The 17,833-nt window shown below is 45.0% G+C and overlaps 1 protein-coding gene across 3 annotated transcripts in view; it reads left to right on the forward strand.

Moving 5' to 3' along the window:
* Positions 1-17,526, forward strand: part of CHMP7 (charged multivesicular body protein 7) — a 310,059-nt gene extending 292,533 nt beyond the window's left edge. For 2 of the 3 annotated variants that reach the window (XM_069617684.1, XM_069617683.1), the window contains exon 11: positions 16,209-17,526. In XM_069617684.1, coding sequence (XP_069473785.1) covers positions 16,209-16,270 — 62 coding nt within the window. In that variant the 3' untranslated portion in view covers positions 16,271-17,526. The remainder of the gene's footprint in view (positions 1-16,208) is intronic. The other variant, XM_069617685.1, reaches the window with a different exon arrangement.
* Positions 17,527-17,833: the final 307 nt, after the last annotated feature.

Below are 17,833 nucleotides of genomic sequence, written 5' to 3' on the forward strand. Positions count from 1 at the left end.
AGGGAGTGGAATTCCTTCAATCATAAATCACCACCTACCATCCATGAAGGGCACTGAGATCAAGCAGCGACATACATGTAGAATTAAGACATTGTGACAAAAACAAGTATGGAAATACTGATTTCTCTTTTGTTAAGATGGATTTTACGAATCAGTTCTGTGGATGGGTTCTTAGATGTTCTGGTGAAGACAGTGTCCAGCCAAACTATATCTGGATAATGTGACTGATCAGCAAGGCTTAGACGTAGGAAGTGTGAACGTAGTGAAATGTTCAGTTAAGCGCACACAGAGCTCTGTTAATACCAGTTAGGCAGAATGTATAAAAATGCAGCTATTTATTTAGGCCTTAAACAAACTCTTTGCAATTAAATGCAGGTAAGTAACACACTAAAACATTCACTTATGCTATATACACATTCACTTTGGTGTGCTGTGCTACGTGAATTCAGAATACAGTCAGATCAGTTTCAGAATACTTTAGAATTGTAAAGCAAGTGAATAAAAAGAACAAGGAAATAACCATCAGCTGGAGAACTAATATGTTGAAAATAAAGATGTTAGAAAAACCATACAACACATTAGAATGTAAGGTACTTAAACTTTTTTTTTTAAGTTCTTCCCTAGCTAGAAACAATGGATCCCAGTGCGCTAAGAGTCACAGGTCCCAGTTCCTTCTCGTCATAAGGCTATCGGCCTCATTACGACCCTGGCGCTAATGGGTTAACAGCGCCGTAAAAGGCTGCGGTGCCCTTAACCCATTAGCGCCTGATTACGAGGTCCCTTTGCAAGACCCGACCTTAACGGCTGGTCTACACCAGCCGTTAAAGTAGGGACCCGCAAAGGGACCTTGGTGCTAAGTGCGGTACCACAATTTGCGGTACCGTACTTAGCACCTTCCCCATTCCCATTGTGCCCTATGGGGCAAAAATGGGAATGGGGAAGGGCCATGGAGGAAGGGGGAATTACCGCCCCGCCAATCTTGTAATGGGGTGGTAATTCCCCCTTTCTCCATGGCGGAGTCGGTAACTTACCAGCGTGGACCATGGTGTTATTAGCACCATGGTTTTCCGCCTGGGTCGTAATGAGGCCCTATGTCTTTTTAAGAGTCTGAACAAGAGTTAGCAAAGCCAACAGGCAGTTTAGTTTGTAAGTGTCTCAATGTTAGATAACAATTGAAGAAAAGTTCCCATCAGACCCTCTCCCTATACAACCACCTTAGGGGCAGCCCAGGTGAAGATCCTTGACCAGAACTCCACTAATCATGGTCAGGCAAGGGAGAGGTATGGTAAGGATTTTACGCCTGTTAAACCCTATGAAGGTGGAGGCTGAGGGGTATGGACAGGAATGTTTACTCACCCCCTTAACTCTGATTCACTCAGGGACCACCGTAGAAGTTCTGAATTTGCTGTGTCCCCTTATCTTGTGCCTTGGTTCTATTGAGGGAGGTCCAGGGGTCTCTGTCGGTAGAGGTCACTTTCAGCATTGGCTTTTGGGTCTTACTAGTTGGTGGTTCCATGCTCCGATGGACAGCTGCGCACCTCTACTGGACTGAAGAAACAACCACTGCTACAGAGATGATCACCAAGGTATGATACGGGTGGCAATCGGCGATAACCACACAGAAGAAATAGCATCAGTGAACCCTTGTAGGGAAACTGAGAAACTTCACCCTGCAAGGCCTCCCTTCATATTGGAGAGCTGCAGCTGCAGAGGGATGCTTCTTGTTTTGTAAGTAAAGGAGTAAAGGAGTCCCAAGGATCTACTCAGCACAACGATCAATGCAGTGAGATAGCACAGGACAAAGCTAGTCAGCCACAGGATGTATCTGGGACACTTGCAAAGGCTTCCAAAGCAGGATACTCAAGCAGGTGTTGAGACTGGTTGTTCCCACTGATCCAGGGATCGAAGCACTGATGAAGGTCTTTAGCAAAGCAGCCAGGTTTCACCAGTACGGTTGAAGAAGGGAATGCTGGCTGGCTTTCAAATCTGATGTCCGGGTCTTCAGCAGAATGCTTGTTTTCGCAGGGGTCTTGGCTTCAATAACGATCTGTTGAATGGCTGCAGGAGTCTCCCTTTTATCAAGAATTCAAGCTAGAGTTGCACCTGTGGCCACCAGTTCTATGGATCTGCGGCATTGAAACACAGGGGCTGTCCAAGCCTGAACATCATCTGGGCTACACATTTGCCAAGCAACAGATACACTTTGGCATGCATATGGACTAGGAGCAGACAATCCCAGCCCCATCCGGCCATGTGCACAGACAGCCAATTTGCATGGGAAAGCTGGAGCTTTTCCTGGGAAAGGGTTTACCTTGTATGACAAATCTGGCCTTAAGAGTACAGGAAGAAGGCCAAAATACATAATGGCCAAACAGGCAAAAACCTCCTGGCGCTGCCATTTTTGAGCATATGGTATTCTCTTTGGCATTAAGCGGTAAAATGCAAAAGTGCACAAGCTCATACAAATGGTAGAAGAGTATCTGCTGCCACCAGCTGGTCCAGGACACATCATGAAAGTAACTGCATTGTTATGAAAAACAAAGTTACAGGGACACAAAGTCTCCCTGATGCACGTCACTGTAAGACGATGTGTGCAAGGAAAAATGAACGGAGAACATTACTATAGAGAATAGAGTTCCCTGCACGGATAGCCATAGACTATAGAGTGATCAGTGCTACCAAAACAGGTGAGTTGGCAAAACAAGTGAAGTAAAAAGACTTAACTTGCCTCAAAGTCAGAACAGGTTAAAAGAAAATAGCAACATGCTGTGTCCCATTGATGTCCATGGAGGGAGAGCAGCAAAAAGAAAATCTCTCTTTACATCTACCTTCATAGCAAAGCTGTAGCACTCGATCCCAAAAGCGATTCAGAGACCAGAAGAGCATGTGGCATTTCGGAAACTGTTAAAAACCTGGCTTTTCAATACACCAATATAGAGAAGTATCCACAACAGCAGTTCTGGTAGTCACCTATAGCCCTGTAACCGTTTCTTTTAGCTCCAAATGTTAATTTGGTAAAGCTAGAGGGTATTTTATAGCGAATTTTACAAATTTGGTCTGGAGTCCCTGCTCCTGTAATAAGGTATGAGCTGGGACAACTTTCAATTGATGTTCGTGTAATATGGAAGAACTTGGTTCCGTTGGTGAAGATTCACTCAGCTGAGGAGTCCACAATCTGGTGGTAATTAAATCAGCTAATGGATAGGAAATTAAGTACACCTTTTAACAACTGGGTTTCTAAATGTGATTAATAAATGGTACAGTATGGCATAACTCTTGAATTAGTCTGGGATTTCTTGCAAAAAGCTAAAAAAAAAGAAGTTGGGAATCCGACTGGATTAACACCATTCCAGAGGTACTTAAATATCGACTGTATGCAGGAATTTTGTTAGATGTGCAACCTCTTGGTGTCCTCCCCTATTACTTGTATACCTTTCCAAGTGCATATTGGCGCTCTCAATTTTTGCGCCTACGACTAAATCTTTACCCCACTCTTGAGATCTTGGGGGCATGGGAAAAGATGGAACGCAATGTGAGAACATGTAGGTTTTGTCACAGTAAAGGAAATATTGAGACAATTAACCATTTACTGCTGGAATGCCAAGGTTTAACACCACGACGCTTCTTTTACTTTGGACATCTTGTACAGGATTTTAAGATTCTTTTGAGTGTCCTAGCGTGGCAGTATATTTTAACCTCAAGATCAAATGGTTGGAGATGTGCTGCACTGCGTTTTTTAAAGTAACTGATCCCCTGATGGTGTTACAATGTGCTCAGTGATGGGATGATATTCATGTTTTACATCATAAAAATTTCGGTTTTTAAGTATTCATTGTAACGATGCCTGTTGGGGATGAGATTCTGTGCTTGCTGCTAATATTTTGTTTTTATTATTGTATTGTGTGTGTCATGCTGTGAAAAGTTCCTTTGTTGAACTAATTCACTAATACATTTTTATAAAATTAAAAAGTATCCACAACTCTGTGAAATAAACAAACTACATCAGGCTACCACAAGGATACCACCACTACATGGCCTGACAACTCTTTCAATGAACGACACATCGAAACGAACACAATGACCAAAACGCCCTCCAAGGAAAAATGGAATACAAACCAACAACACATAGGAGCATTACCAAAAATGGCCATCTTTCAAAGAACAATTTTTTTTCCCCTCAAGCCACCGTCGCACCACAGGGAATGCGAAATTCCTACAACATGTAACAAATTCTCAGGACAATCCAAAAGCACTGAGTAAATCTAGCCCAGCAGATCTGTCAAAACAATCCAATAGCCTAACAACCTCACTTTTCAAACGCCTCACTGAACACACCAATGAGAAAACACAGCTAAAATAAATACTCTGGACCATCACAACTTAGTCAAAACTCTGCACCTGTTAAAACCATCACATTCGCTGATCACCTTCCTCTTGAAGTCACCCATGTGGAAATATTGAGCTCAGGGAAACGCCACTAACCACCGAGAGAACTCACCTACACAGTCACCAACCGTTGAGCATGACACCTTGTTGTTTCCCGTTAATTACCAAAACAGTCCCTTTCCCTTGTTACTTCTCTTTCAGATCCTGGAGACCATGTCAAATGGCAGAGGTGCATGTAAATCCAAATAACATAACATCTTACAGATAGAAAGGCTAAAACACTTGAATATGGAATGTGAGGAAACCTATTATCTTGGGCTCATAATGTTTGGGAAATGTGTACATGGTCCTTTATCATTTACCTCAAAGGTTTTTTTTTGCCGAAGTTTATTAAATGGAGAACAAACCTTTTTGGTTTGTGCACTGATTAGATGTATTGTTGTTATACACGAATTACTAGGTGAAAAAATATTTAATGAATAATAAACTTATTAATTATATTTTAATAGAATTATATGTATTGGTTTGACATAATGTATTACACTGTTTTTACTGATATTGATTTATTGGTTTTTATTTGAAAGGTATATTATAAACTGTACCACATTAATTTAAAAAAAAGAATGGGTAAAACCTGCCAATAACGGAGCATTAACCATCTTTGCTCCATCCAAAACAGTAAAGAACATATCAATGTGATTTATCTCAAGGGGGTCTTTTGGCCCTTGAAGCTTTTCTTTTTGTGATCAAGAGTAAATCAAGGTGATTGTTACGTGCAATTCAAGATGTGCTAAACCAACAACCATGTTTCACAAAGCAGTGGTTCTGAATTGTTCATCATATTCTCGGTGCAGCTTAGTGTCTGTGGAGCACAAATAGGAACTTCATCAGGAAGTTCTAATTGAAATGTTTAAGATCCGTCTGACCTCAGGTAGAACCCTGTCCCTCAAGAGCAATACAAAATGCTCCAAGTAGTCAGGACGAGGCCACTTGTGAAATAGCCCAGAAAGGGGAATTAAATCATAAGGATTCTCCAGCAGGGACTAGGCCAGTAATTGGGCATCATGTTAGTATCCAGTGCGAGTTACTGGAAAACCCTGGTAAACCAAGACTTATCAGCCAGTGTGCGTTTCAGCCCATTAAGGAGATGGGTCAAGTGTTTGCAGACTCCACAACCGACACTCTGAGAGGTTGTTGTGTGATTCTAATAAATTGGCGTAGTTCTCCATTGTTCCATCTGCAGCCAAATCCGACACAAAGCAGTTATTATTGGAATTTATCCTGGGCTGGGAAAACATACTGTTAAATTTTTACATACTATCTCTTATACACGAGATTCCTGAATTGCAACCTTTGTCTTCCTGAGACATAGACCTGGTGAACTTTTTGGATGATCACTGAACAGACGTTGTGGTTATTACAATGCACTTGCAAATAGCACATGATCTGTTAGTCAACGAAAGGTTAGCGCTGCGACAGATTGGCTGCAATTGATCTCCTTATTACAGTCACCAAAAGTCTGTTATGGGCTGTAGCAAGTTTTTAATCCATGATTACCTGCGGTAGAGCATGAGGATGGAAACTATCCCAATCTGAGAATACTCTGCCCCAATAACATGACCGGTCATAGGACTGTGAAAATTGCAACAATCGAGAGGATGGGATGCAGGGGCACGAAGGACTAGAGCTGGTTGCCCAACATTCTCTCATCTGAGAACCACTTAATTGCAAAATTTTCAGGGGCTGTGGGTTCGTGGACAAAAAGTAGTGATTTCTCAACCATATCATGGAATGTGAGGGGCCATCTTCAACATTTTAATCATTTAGAACTAGGCCATAGTTTACGACAACACTCGGTGGTATTGTTCCAGGAAATGTGGTTACTGCCGAATGTAATAATAGATGGGTATAAAACACTACAGCACCTAGCCAGTACAACAGGGGGTGGACGTCCATCTGGTGGGTTAATTTTAGCAATACATACTAGTCTCTTGGGAGAAGTAATTGCCATTTCTGATAAGTACTATGATATTTTAGCAATCAAATGTAATTTACATAGGGATGCTCATAACAGGATTTTCACGATTTTAGCAAATATTTATTGGAACACGTCTCTTTCGACCTTGGACAGCTTCCTTGGACAATAAAATGAAGTCATTGAGGAAATGGACTGTCAAGGTGATACGTGTGATGTTCTAGTCGGAGGTGATTTTAATTCTGTGTGTAGAGTTTTTGGGCCGCACCCTGATTGTGCCACATTGTTTTGAGAGAAGACAATTACAATTGGGAACAAATGGAAAACCTGGACGGACTCCTAGGGCCTGCAACCACTACATCGAAATGTAAGTGGGGAATTCAGTAGTCTCAATACCTGGTCAAATGGCCATTACTCTTCTTGCATTGATTATGTCTTCTCTACTGATAAATTGTTCTCCGAGTGTATCACCTTTAAAATCTAACCAACTCCCCTTAGCAACCACAGTATTTTAATTGCGACTTTCAGCATATGATTTCTAGTCTAGTTCATAATGTGGCAAACCTGATCAATCTTAACATAAATCAAAGTAAAAATGTGATAATGTGGAATTTGAGGAATATGGAAAATTTCAATATGGAAATGGCCACTTTCTATTCCACGATCGGATGGGAAGATCAATGTCATTTGATACAGGTGGAGTCCTTCGATGCCTTTTTAAGTATTAAAATGCAAGGGTTATCAAGAGTAAGCCCAGGTCTCACGTTTATGATCCTACGCTAGCGTCTAAGAAAACAGAACTGAAAGATAACCTCAAAAAGGTGAAAATATCAGCAGACAGTGACTATATTAAGTTTAAAAATAAGTACCCTGAGACAGAGATATAAACATTGGGTTAAAACTCATAGGCGTATCCTAATGCATCAGGACAGTGTTAAAATGTTAAGAGTCATTTTGAAGTAAGTATGCTGGCAAACTCGATAGTTCTTCGGTGTGAGAAACGCACTATCGTAACCTGTACAAAGCCACCTCTTCAGCGCACCCTGCGCCAGTAAGGCTGAACCTTGGACACTACTTATCGAAGTTAAAAATATAAAGTTCTTGATAGGTTGGGTTTCTATGTCGAGAGCTCCCGGCCGAATGACCTAAGACCTAAGCAACAAAGTCTTTAAACAAGCACTAGACATTTGAGCAAATATGATATATTTTATTTCAAGACATAATAGCTAAACCGAAAACTCCAGATTTGTGGAAATTGAAATTGTCCAATATAATACCAATTTATAAAAAGGGGAATAGGTAGTTTCCCAATAGCTATCGGCCCATTGCATTGCTGGGGGTGGACAGCAAGCTGTTTGCTGCAGTATTATTGAGACAGCTCGAGACATGAGCAATAAAGGCGGGATCTGAACAAATTCCAGACTGGGTTCAGAAAAGGTCATAGTACCTCTCTTAACTGCTTTATAACGCATGTTCTGGCCCACTCAGCAATTCAGAGTTCTGGCCAGCCGTCATTTGTTGCAAGTATAGATCTTACCATGGCGTTCGACCTGATAAACCGCAATATGCTGTGCCAGAAGTTGATAAAAATGGGACCTGCATGAGGGCGTACTGAATATCCTTATTTATATACATTCAGACAGCAAGTTGAAGGTCAGGTTGAGCATGCATGGACACACTAGCACGGACATTGAAAGTAGCAATGGCTTGCACAAGGGGTGCGTGCTGGCCCCCTGCTTGTTCAACATGTACCTGTCCGACTTTGGGGAGGAATTGTCACATGCCGCTTTTGTATCTCCGAAAAATCGGTGAAAACAATGTGTTGGCTGGCGTATGCAGACAATGTCCTTCTTATGGACTATACTCAGCTACGGCTAGAAAGGCTACTCAATTCCTTTTCTGCATATGCAGTTGCAAACAATTTAAGAATGAATGCGGCACAAGAGAAAATCATACTGTTTGGCTATGGTTCCAAATGATGGCAGGACTTTGGAAACCACAAATGTATCTAGGATTCCAATAACGATATCACCCAACAATTTACCTGAAGAAGGGGAAAACTTGTTACAAAACGAATTCAAAAATGAAAGAGAATGAAACTTAAATGTAGAAAATGGGACAAACAAAATAATTTTTTTAGAAACTTGAATGCGAAACCCGCAGATAGGTACCGAGTACCCGAGAAGGACAAAGGAAGGGCTAGTGGTCCTGAAGGAGGTATTAGTCCTAGAAAACTGCATATTCTTAGAGACATTTGAACACAGTGAGCTAAATGGGGAGAGCACCTCGATAGATCAAGGAGTGATCACATATATCAATGTGAAAATAAGTCACTTGGCATACTCCAAAAGCAAATACAAAACTTATGATATCAACGTATGAAGTTTGTTCAATTAAAGCTGGAGAAACCCGGGAAATCACCATTATTTTTTCAGTTAATCATAACAAATGTTTTTTGTGACTGTTGAGAAAAGAAAAATAACTTTGTTCTATATAGATTGCATGGGGGTGCACGGCCAGTAAAGGCAGAAGAAATGTCCTCTCCAGCTCATCAGACGTTAAGACTTTTGTTGAAGAGACTGTGGCCCAGGGGCACACGAGGGGAACCCAGCAAAGAGTTAAGTCGGATATAGACCTTTGTTTGGGGAAAGAAGTCTGCCACCAGAGCAAACCGGGTCTAACTGCTGATCCCTATTGGTATTGTTCCTTTGTTTTCCCTAGTGGTAGGGCCAGTTAGATAAGTGTACATTTGGGTGTATTATTTTGATGAAACATCCCGAGGAGCACCTTAACTTTAAATTTGAAAGGTCCCTTATAGCAATAGGGTCAGGTGTGAAGTTATAATTTTTTTTATTATTACAAAGTTAAATAAACACTGCTATTCAGAAACATTTCTCATTGTCCGAGTTCTCTTTCTGGCTCTCCACAGTGCCTTTTTCCCCCAGCTCTCTTCTACTACACAAGGTATTGGCAATGTTCAGAGCCAATTAGACTTAATCATAGTGATAATTTCCATATGGGCGAATTTTGTTTAACAGACTTGGTCCAAATGTCAGCCGGTCAATCTTTCACTGAGCCTAGCTTCTTGGCATCTGAGAACTTACCTCTCACCCTGTCTCAAGACAATATTTAACCTGGTCTGTCTCAAGACAATGTTTACATCATCAAGGCAGCAATAAGGCCTTCCACTAGAGCTCAATATATTCTTCAAACCCAGTAGTGAAGAGTCATTTGGAGGGGCCCCTCTTCCCCCAACTTGGAACCTGAATACATTTCTTGCTGTTCTGGCTTATAGAATGTTTGGTGTATGTGTTGCAGATGGCCTCAAGAACACATCAGCTCTCAAAGACAGTTGAAGTATTTGTATTTGTTTTATAGTCAAGGGGCTCTCTAAGGACCTCTCTCTCCTCTCTCTCCTCTCTCTCCTCTCTTGCTCTTTCTCTCTCTCTCCCCCACCCCTCTCCTGCACTCTCTCTCTTTTGTCTACAAACTGGTATCCCCCCTCCACCCCCGAACCCAGGGGTCCATCAACCCGGTGATGGTTTCTAGAAATTGATAACCCCTACTATCTAAGATCTGCCTTGTATAACGGTAATGGCTTAAAGACAAAACACCTTAACTGTCGAAGTCTCACTCAGGGAACAGCTTAGATGGACCCTATTCTAAAGGCCCCAAGATGGCTTAAACTGTGGATTTGGGGTACCTTTCAGACACTCAAGCCCCCCCCTTGTTCTTACCCTTACACACCCATCTTTTCCTTTCTCTAGACTTGATGTTGTTCTACCATGTCTCATCCTACTCTCCTCCCTCCTAACCTACCCACCGTACTTTTTTCTCTCTCCTTGAAACGTCCTCTTCTGTCCCTCCGGTGTTCTTGTCTCAACTGCCCACCACCACCCTCTGGTCTTCACCTTACTACACTCTCATCTACTTACACTACAACTCCCCTCCTTTGTGCTGCTACTCCTCTCCTCAGCACTACCACTCCATCTACCACAGTAGTACTCCCTCCTCCGCACTACTACTCCCTAAACTACTTCCACTTCCTGCAACCACACTACTATTACTCCAACCACACCGTCTCTTCCAGTCACCCTCCCTTCACTTTCCGAGACCCCTTTCTATCACTCTCTACTCTCCCAATAATATCCTCACTCACACACCATTCATTCCCACTCACTCCAGTACCAGTCTCTCCCACCAATCAATACCTTATCTTGCACACACCTGTAACAAATCTTCTCCATGCTCCTCTGCTCTGTCCTTCCTCTGCCTGGTCTTAGTTCTCCTGCTCCTCCTTGTACGATTCTCCCGCAATGGCGGCCTCCAAGGTCAGTGTCCCAGTCTGTGTGAGCCTCTCCAGGATGGGAAACACTGGTTCGCTCAGGATTCTGCATTGCGGCTGCCACATAGGTGAGAGTCGCGCACTGACATGGTGTTAGTGCGCCCTGCTCTCTCTGTGAAGGCACATTCATATGCCTCTCGCTGCGTTGGATTTATGGCTAGATTGAGATTATGTAGCCACTGGCTACTCTTGGGCTGATCTTCTATTGCCTCTTGCTCTTTTTTGTTCTATGTTTTCTCTCCCTGGCTGCCTGGTGGTTCTGCTACTGTTAAGGCTGATGGCCTCTTAGTTTCTAGAAGACCAAGAGAAAGCCATCATGCAGAATGGAACTGTGCAGGCATGTGGTGATAGTCAGGGTTACTGTTGGCAATCAACCAAGCACAGGTGATTGGGGTAGGAACTGCACCCCCCCCCACCCCCTTACTCCCACACCCCACCTCTTGGGAAGGCCTGGCTCTGGCATTATTGCTTGTATGCCTCCAATCTCAGGCTGGGAGTGGCCCCTAGCCCCACCTGACATAGACCAGTCTCTGGCCCTGTCCCATATGGCAATAGTTGACCTTTGTTTCATTTCCTGGAATAATTGCCTTCTTGACTTTGTACAGTTAGCAAGCTGCAGGACTTATCAGCATCAGGACCTCACATTGTAACCCTTAAAGATAAGATGGTGTTGCAGACATACCCTTCCTTTCTTCCTAAAGTCCTGTCCGAATTTCATATGAACTAGGACGTTTTTCACTCTACCTTTTTTTCAGAATCCCTCTTGTAAGATGAAAAAACACTGCCTCACTGTGCACAGAACATTGAAACTTCACCTCGTCGGAACACAAACCATCAGGTATTCAGGTTTTCTGACATACTACTTGTGACATGGCAGCTCCCTACTGGCCAAACAAGCTGTCAAAGCTACCATCTCCCGATGGATTGTCCAGTGTATTTTGGAATGCTACTCGGTACAGAAACTCCTTCCTCCTACGGGTCTTTGTGTATCTCTGGTCCATTCTTAAGCAACCTTGGTGTCTTTCTAGAGATATGTTCCTCTTGAAGTGATCATCAAAGCGGCTAGATGGAAATTCGCCTCTGCCTTTTGCAGACAATACTGGTAGGACTCCAGGCCTGACACCAGGTTTGGACAGGCTGTACAGAAACGTCTTCTACCCATGAGGTATTAGCAGTTTGGGAAATCTCCCATTAGTTTGGAGAAGAGGGGGCAGCATGCAGGAGTAATTAGACGTTATTCACCTTAGTGACTGATGCACACCTAGTCCATAATGCCCTCTCTCAGCCCCTGTAACTGTTAACTGCTAAACACTGTCTATGCAAATGGGGGAAAAGAAGATTGGTGCAGCCAGAAGGGCAGCGTCTGATGTGCGAGGACTGCACATGCACCCTCACTTGCCTTTTAATTAAAGTTATTTTTATTTGGAAACATGCTCTATTTCAGGTCCCTTTGGGCCCATAGACCCATGAGTATGAAAGAAACAACTGTGGACTCTTGAGTGCATTAGTCACTACAATGAGTAGATTTTAATTAATTCTCTTCTGCTGAAACTCTCATATTGCTTACTTCTGCACCAGGTCTCAAGCTCCTTGTGCTTGAACATACTCCTTATTCCCTTCCTCATATAACCTCATGTAGAGTTTCCCATCTCTGCAGAGTTTCTCGTTTGCGTGGCGGCTCAGGGTGTTTCCTGTCAGGGGTGCCCTGTTGGGTCGGTCATTTGGAGGGGCTCTTCCACCCCCAACTTGGAATATGACTACATTTCTTGCTGTTCTTGCTTATAGAATGTTTGGTGTATGTGTCGCAGATGGCCTCAAGAACACATCAGCTCTCAAAGACAGTTCAAGGATTTGTATTAGTTTTATAGTCAAGGGGCACTCTAAGGACTGCTCTCCCTCTCTCACCCCTCTCCTTCTTCCCTCCCTCCCTCTCTCTCCCTCTAGCCCCACTCTCTCCTCCTCCTCTCGTTCTCTCTCTCTCCTCCCTCTCTGCCCCTCCCATTTGCCAGATCATGTCCCCCTGTTGGACAGAGTCCCAGGCCTGGGATTCACCTTTTCCTCTCTCGATTGTGTGTTCTCTTTGTGTCCTCTTGCAGAGTCCCCTGAATCTAGGGCTCTTAGCCACTCTTCAGTGCCCCCGTGTCCAGTCACAGAACCACTTTATGGAAAGCCCAACTATGCCTGGCCACTTTAAAGTACCTGGAATGCAATGCAAGGCAGGGAGAGTGTTCATCTATTTACATGCACTGGTACAAGAGTGGGGTTTCCTTAAAACTAGCTGCTGCCTCTCTGATTAAGCATAGCAGATCTCAAAGGGGGTGCTGATGGGAATTGTGACGATTCACAGGATTTCGTCCCTTCTCCCCAGAGGGGAGCCCTTCCCTGTGAGACTAGGGAGGTGAGCCCTCTATGCAACATTCCCACTAGGACTGGCGGAAAGTGAGACCTCACAAGGAGAGAGTACACTCTTGGGGACAAGGACTCCTGTTCCGTCCAGGAACTCCCTATACCCACTTATGAGGAGCTGAAAAGAATATCTGAAGACCCCTCAGGTCACTCTAAACCAGTCTCTATATGTTAATGCAATATCTCTAAGAATCTATCTCCTCAGCTAAAATGTACTGGGAAGAAGAAGAATGTAAGAACCATGCAGAGTATGCACTGGTTGGCAGGCAACTGCACTGGGACGAAGAAGAGCGACATGAGTCCTCAAGTGAAAGAAAGGACTGTGCGTCTACGCTGGGGAGAATCCAGCGTGGTCTAATAAAATCAGAAGGCGGACCAGCAAAGTTTCTCACTGGAGCCCGTGAAGTTCAAACCAGGGCTGAGGAAGTAGCCAGGAGACGCAGACACATCTGGAGCGGAGTGGATGCTGGAAAGCCAAAGAAGCAGACCCGGGGGGAGGGGGAGGGATCGTGGCAGGGGGAGGAGCCGAGCTGTCTACCTGGTAAGAACCTGAAAGCGGCAGCGCAACCCAGAGAGGGTGGACCGTGTGGTACTTGAACGGTGCTGAGACTGTACCAGGAAGGACTCTGCAGAGCCGCTTGAAGAAGAAAGAAGAGAACTACCAAATTGGTTGTACCAGAAACTGGAGCCTGACCCCCCTTGGGAAGAACCAGTGATGCCTACCCGATTCAAAAGAGGTAGCGGGAATGGCGAGAGACCAGAGTAGGAGACATGATGGAAGGAGAGTGAAGATTTCCAAGGGACCGATCATACTCGTCCCAGTACAAGTGAATGTTATAAAGATAGTGACGATTACCAACGGAACAATCGTACTCATCCCAGTGTATGTGCATATTGGAAAGAGAGTAGAGACTGCCAAGGAACCAATCAGACCTGTCCCAGTAAAGAGGAATACGACAAACCAAGAGAAGAAACCCACGAAATCCATCCAGGGTACTTTCAAGAAAATATAGAGACAATGCAAGGTTTAAAGAAGGATCAGGAAACATACATTTCTTTGTGGAGTCATGGAACTGTTTGTGTAGAGAACAAGGCGAAGCCCAGGACGGTTAAAAGCCCCCATGAAGAATTAAAAGAACTTATAAGAACCTTCTCAGAAGCCATCCTAAGGAAAAACTGTTAAGGCTATAGAAGCCTATCCAGAAGAAGGGAGTCATTCACCTGGACCCCTCTTTTCTTTATGTTTTCATGACCAGTGGTAGGGACTGAGTAGGATAGTTTTGGGCATAGGCTGGACTGTTTATTTGGACAACCTCACGGACTACGAGCACCCTAGTTAGTTGTGTGTTAGGTAGGGCACACAGCTTACTGTTGTTATTTGAATAACAAACCTTTAGAAATGCCACCTATTGATCTGTCTCCTTCTTGTGACCTACCACATAATCTAGATACTCCCAGGTTAGCCTTATCCTGGCTGTGAGGGGCTATGGTTAACATGGCAGCAACTATATGAGCGTGGCCTCCTATTCCTGTTCTGGGGCGTCGTCGCCCCCCACCCCTCAACCCCTTCATCCGACCTACCCTAGACCTCTCACTGGCATAGACTGTCATAGACAGCCCACACCAGATGTTTACCTTTCATGTGAAGGACTTTGGCGCTTACTAAACACCTGCCACTGCAGCATCAAGAACGAGGGTGAATCTGAAAACTAATGCGGCCACATTGATCGGGTATAGGAAGGTTCATCCTGAAATGCAGTGAACAGCAGGCTAAGAAAAGTTCACTGCTCTGTTGACAAAAGTCTGAAAGATAATGCCTTGGCTTACTCAGGGAAGATTAAGCAGCCGCGTCTGAACTCAATTGGAATCAACAGGGTAGCTTTTCCAATAAAGGTCTTTTTCCTCCTTGTGACCTGTGTTAGAGCCCTCCCTTTGAGGGTATTGAGCCTCGGAAAGGCCTTTTCATGCTTGGATTTTCCTGGAGCTATCAGCGAGGCAGAAGTCTCCGACTTTTCTTCTTGTAGCAACCATATGTGTCGCTGCAGCTACCTGTGCTGTCCTCTTCCCTGTGCACCAAGCCCAAGGCTGGATTTTTTTGTCTTTTAGGTTCTCTGATGTGTTATATTGCTGTAAATGCTAAATACGTTTTTTTTTTTTTTTTTATTGTGCACCCCACTTTCATGTCCTGCATTTGAAGTAAAACGTAGTCTCTGCTGTGTGCTTAAAGGGCGTGCTCAAATGCATGGCTTGCTTTGAAAGTCGGGTACAGGTGCATGCCATGTCCCACTGCCCGTTGCAATCAGTGGGCTGTGGCACATGTAATTTTAACATATAGAGCTTAACGGGAGTGTGTTTAACGCCTTACCCGCTAGCAGGGATCTTTCTCTGGGTGGCTCAGGAGTCTTTTTAACACCTTACCCATTTGCAGGGATCTTTCTCTGGGTGGCTGGGGAGTCTGTTTAACGCCTCACCCATTTGCAGGGATCTTTCTCTGGGTGGCTGAGGACTCTGTTTAATGCCTTACCCGCTTGCCGGGATCTTTCTCTGGGTGGCTCGGGAGTCTGTTTAATGCCTTACCCGCTTGCAGGGATCTTTCTCTGGGTGACTGAGGAGTCTGTTTAATGCCTTACCCACTTGCGGGGGACCTTTCTCTGGGTGGCTGGGCAGTCTGTTTAATGCCTTACCCGCTTGCCGGGATCTTTCTCTGGGTGGCTGAGGAGTCTGTTTAATGTCTTACCCGCTTGCCGGGATCTTTCTCTGGGTGGCTGGGGAGTCTGTTTAATGTCTTACCCACTTGCCAGGATCTTTTTCTGGGTGGCTGGGGAGTCTGTTTAATGCCTTACCCGCTTGCCGGGATCTTTCTCTGGGTGGCCCGGGAGTGTGTTTAATGCCTTACCCACTTGTGGGGACCTTTCTCTGTGTGTCTTGTTCCCACCATGCTCTCCACGCCCCCTTCAGAGGGCAGCCATCCCTTGTGCATATCACCACTTTATTCTCTCTCACGGCCACCTGTCTGCATGGAGTGCGGGAGGTAGTCCTGCAGGCTCCCTCCAACTTTGGGTTTGCTCACGTATTTTTGTTTTTATCTCTCTACAGATTTGGAGTCGAGAACAAAGGTTTCCCTTTCAAGACCACACGTTCTGGAGCCTGCACAATGATTGTGACCCTTGGCCCTGGACCGGTGGCCGGAGGGACCCTGTATCCAGATCTGATGTCTGGAGTGACCCTGTGCCCTGCTCCAGTGGTTGAAATGACCCTGCACCTTGGCCTTGTGGGTTAAGTGGTTCTGTCTCCTAGTCCAATGGTGCCATTACTCTTGTGTCTAGTCTAAAGACACAAGCGCCCCCTACCGGACTGACCCGTGCCCACGTGAAGTTCCTGAATGCACCCTGTACCCTAGCCCTTTGACAGCAGACATGCTGTGCCCTGTTGCAGGGGCTAGGGACCTCGCCTGTCTTGGATCACTAGCTGGAAGGACTCTGTGCCGTTAACACCACCAAAGGACACTTGCAACATCTGCCATGGTGGAGGAGTCTGTGTCCCGTAAGCAGATAGGACTGAATGGATTGATCGCAAAGATTTTACACTGACGCCTAAAGCTGAATTCATACTGCGGCACTACATGCACACGGGTTGCCCCCACTGGACTGGCCACGTTGATTGCACAATCTTGGCACCCTGCATACTTCTGCTGTTGCGAGGAGTGAGCAAGCATGGTGTTGGATGAAGTAGGGGCCCTTGTCTTGGAGTGTATGTAGATTGGGGGAGATATATATACTCTGCAGATGGTCCATGTCCCTTTTTCTTGTTAACTGTGTCACGTGTCCATTCCCCCACTCCAGAGTCCCAGCGCCCTGCGTTGCCTCTGTCCATTTACACTCCACTAACCTGATGCAGGGAGTTTGTCATCGTCCGTGTCGCCGAGCGCTGGCGGCTTCCACAAGTAGTTGACTTTAAACCCGTGCCTTAGTCTTAACCTTTCATTTGTATGTGCTTCTTATCTCGGGGGGTCTCCTGATTTCACTGGGTGCCCGTGATGCCATTGGGACCCGTGCCACCTCTAGGCAGTGCTAGGGATGTCACTGGCTGCACAGGGGCCTGTTATGGCATCGGCTGTCCTTGCGATGTGGAGTGCCGGCTTCTCTGGCTACATGTAATAGCACAGAATGTCTGAGCCTGCGATTGACGTGGCTCATGTCACTTGCCGCACGCCTGCCTGTTGGTTGTGTCTGGGGGATTACTGCTGCTGTTCAGTGATTTCACGAGGTTACCCGTGTTGCTGTGGAATGTGCTTGTGATGTCCCCGATTTCTCCGGCATAAATGCACAATGATCTTCGACCACCGGACACAATCAAGCAACGCAACTTACATCTTTTAAAATAAATGTTATTGTTCTCATAACCCAACAGGAAATCCTGTTTGTTTTTTAAACAAACACATCACTGAAAAGGTCTGCTTATTTTTTCCACAGCCGTCCATTGGGGCTTGCACCATCTGACGCTCAGCACCCAGAGTCCTTGCTGTGTCCCCGCTCAAAGTGCTTGTGACGCAACGTGCTGTGTGTGCTTCTAATAGGACTTGCTGATGACGTTATCATGTCACTAGATGCCTGCTGCTAGCCGTGCTGGTGATGGCCTTGGGTCCACTCCCGGCAGGATGGTCATGAAGTTACTGCATGTTATTGCCTTCTGCGCAGGGTGCTTGTGACGCAACGTGCTGT

The sequence above is a fragment of the Ambystoma mexicanum genome, chromosome 10, assembly GCF_040938575.1.
Source record: "Ambystoma mexicanum isolate Mex_15411 chromosome 10, UKY_AmexF1_1, whole genome shotgun sequence".
NCBI lineage: Eukaryota > Metazoa > Chordata > Amphibia > Caudata > Ambystomatidae > Ambystoma > Ambystoma mexicanum.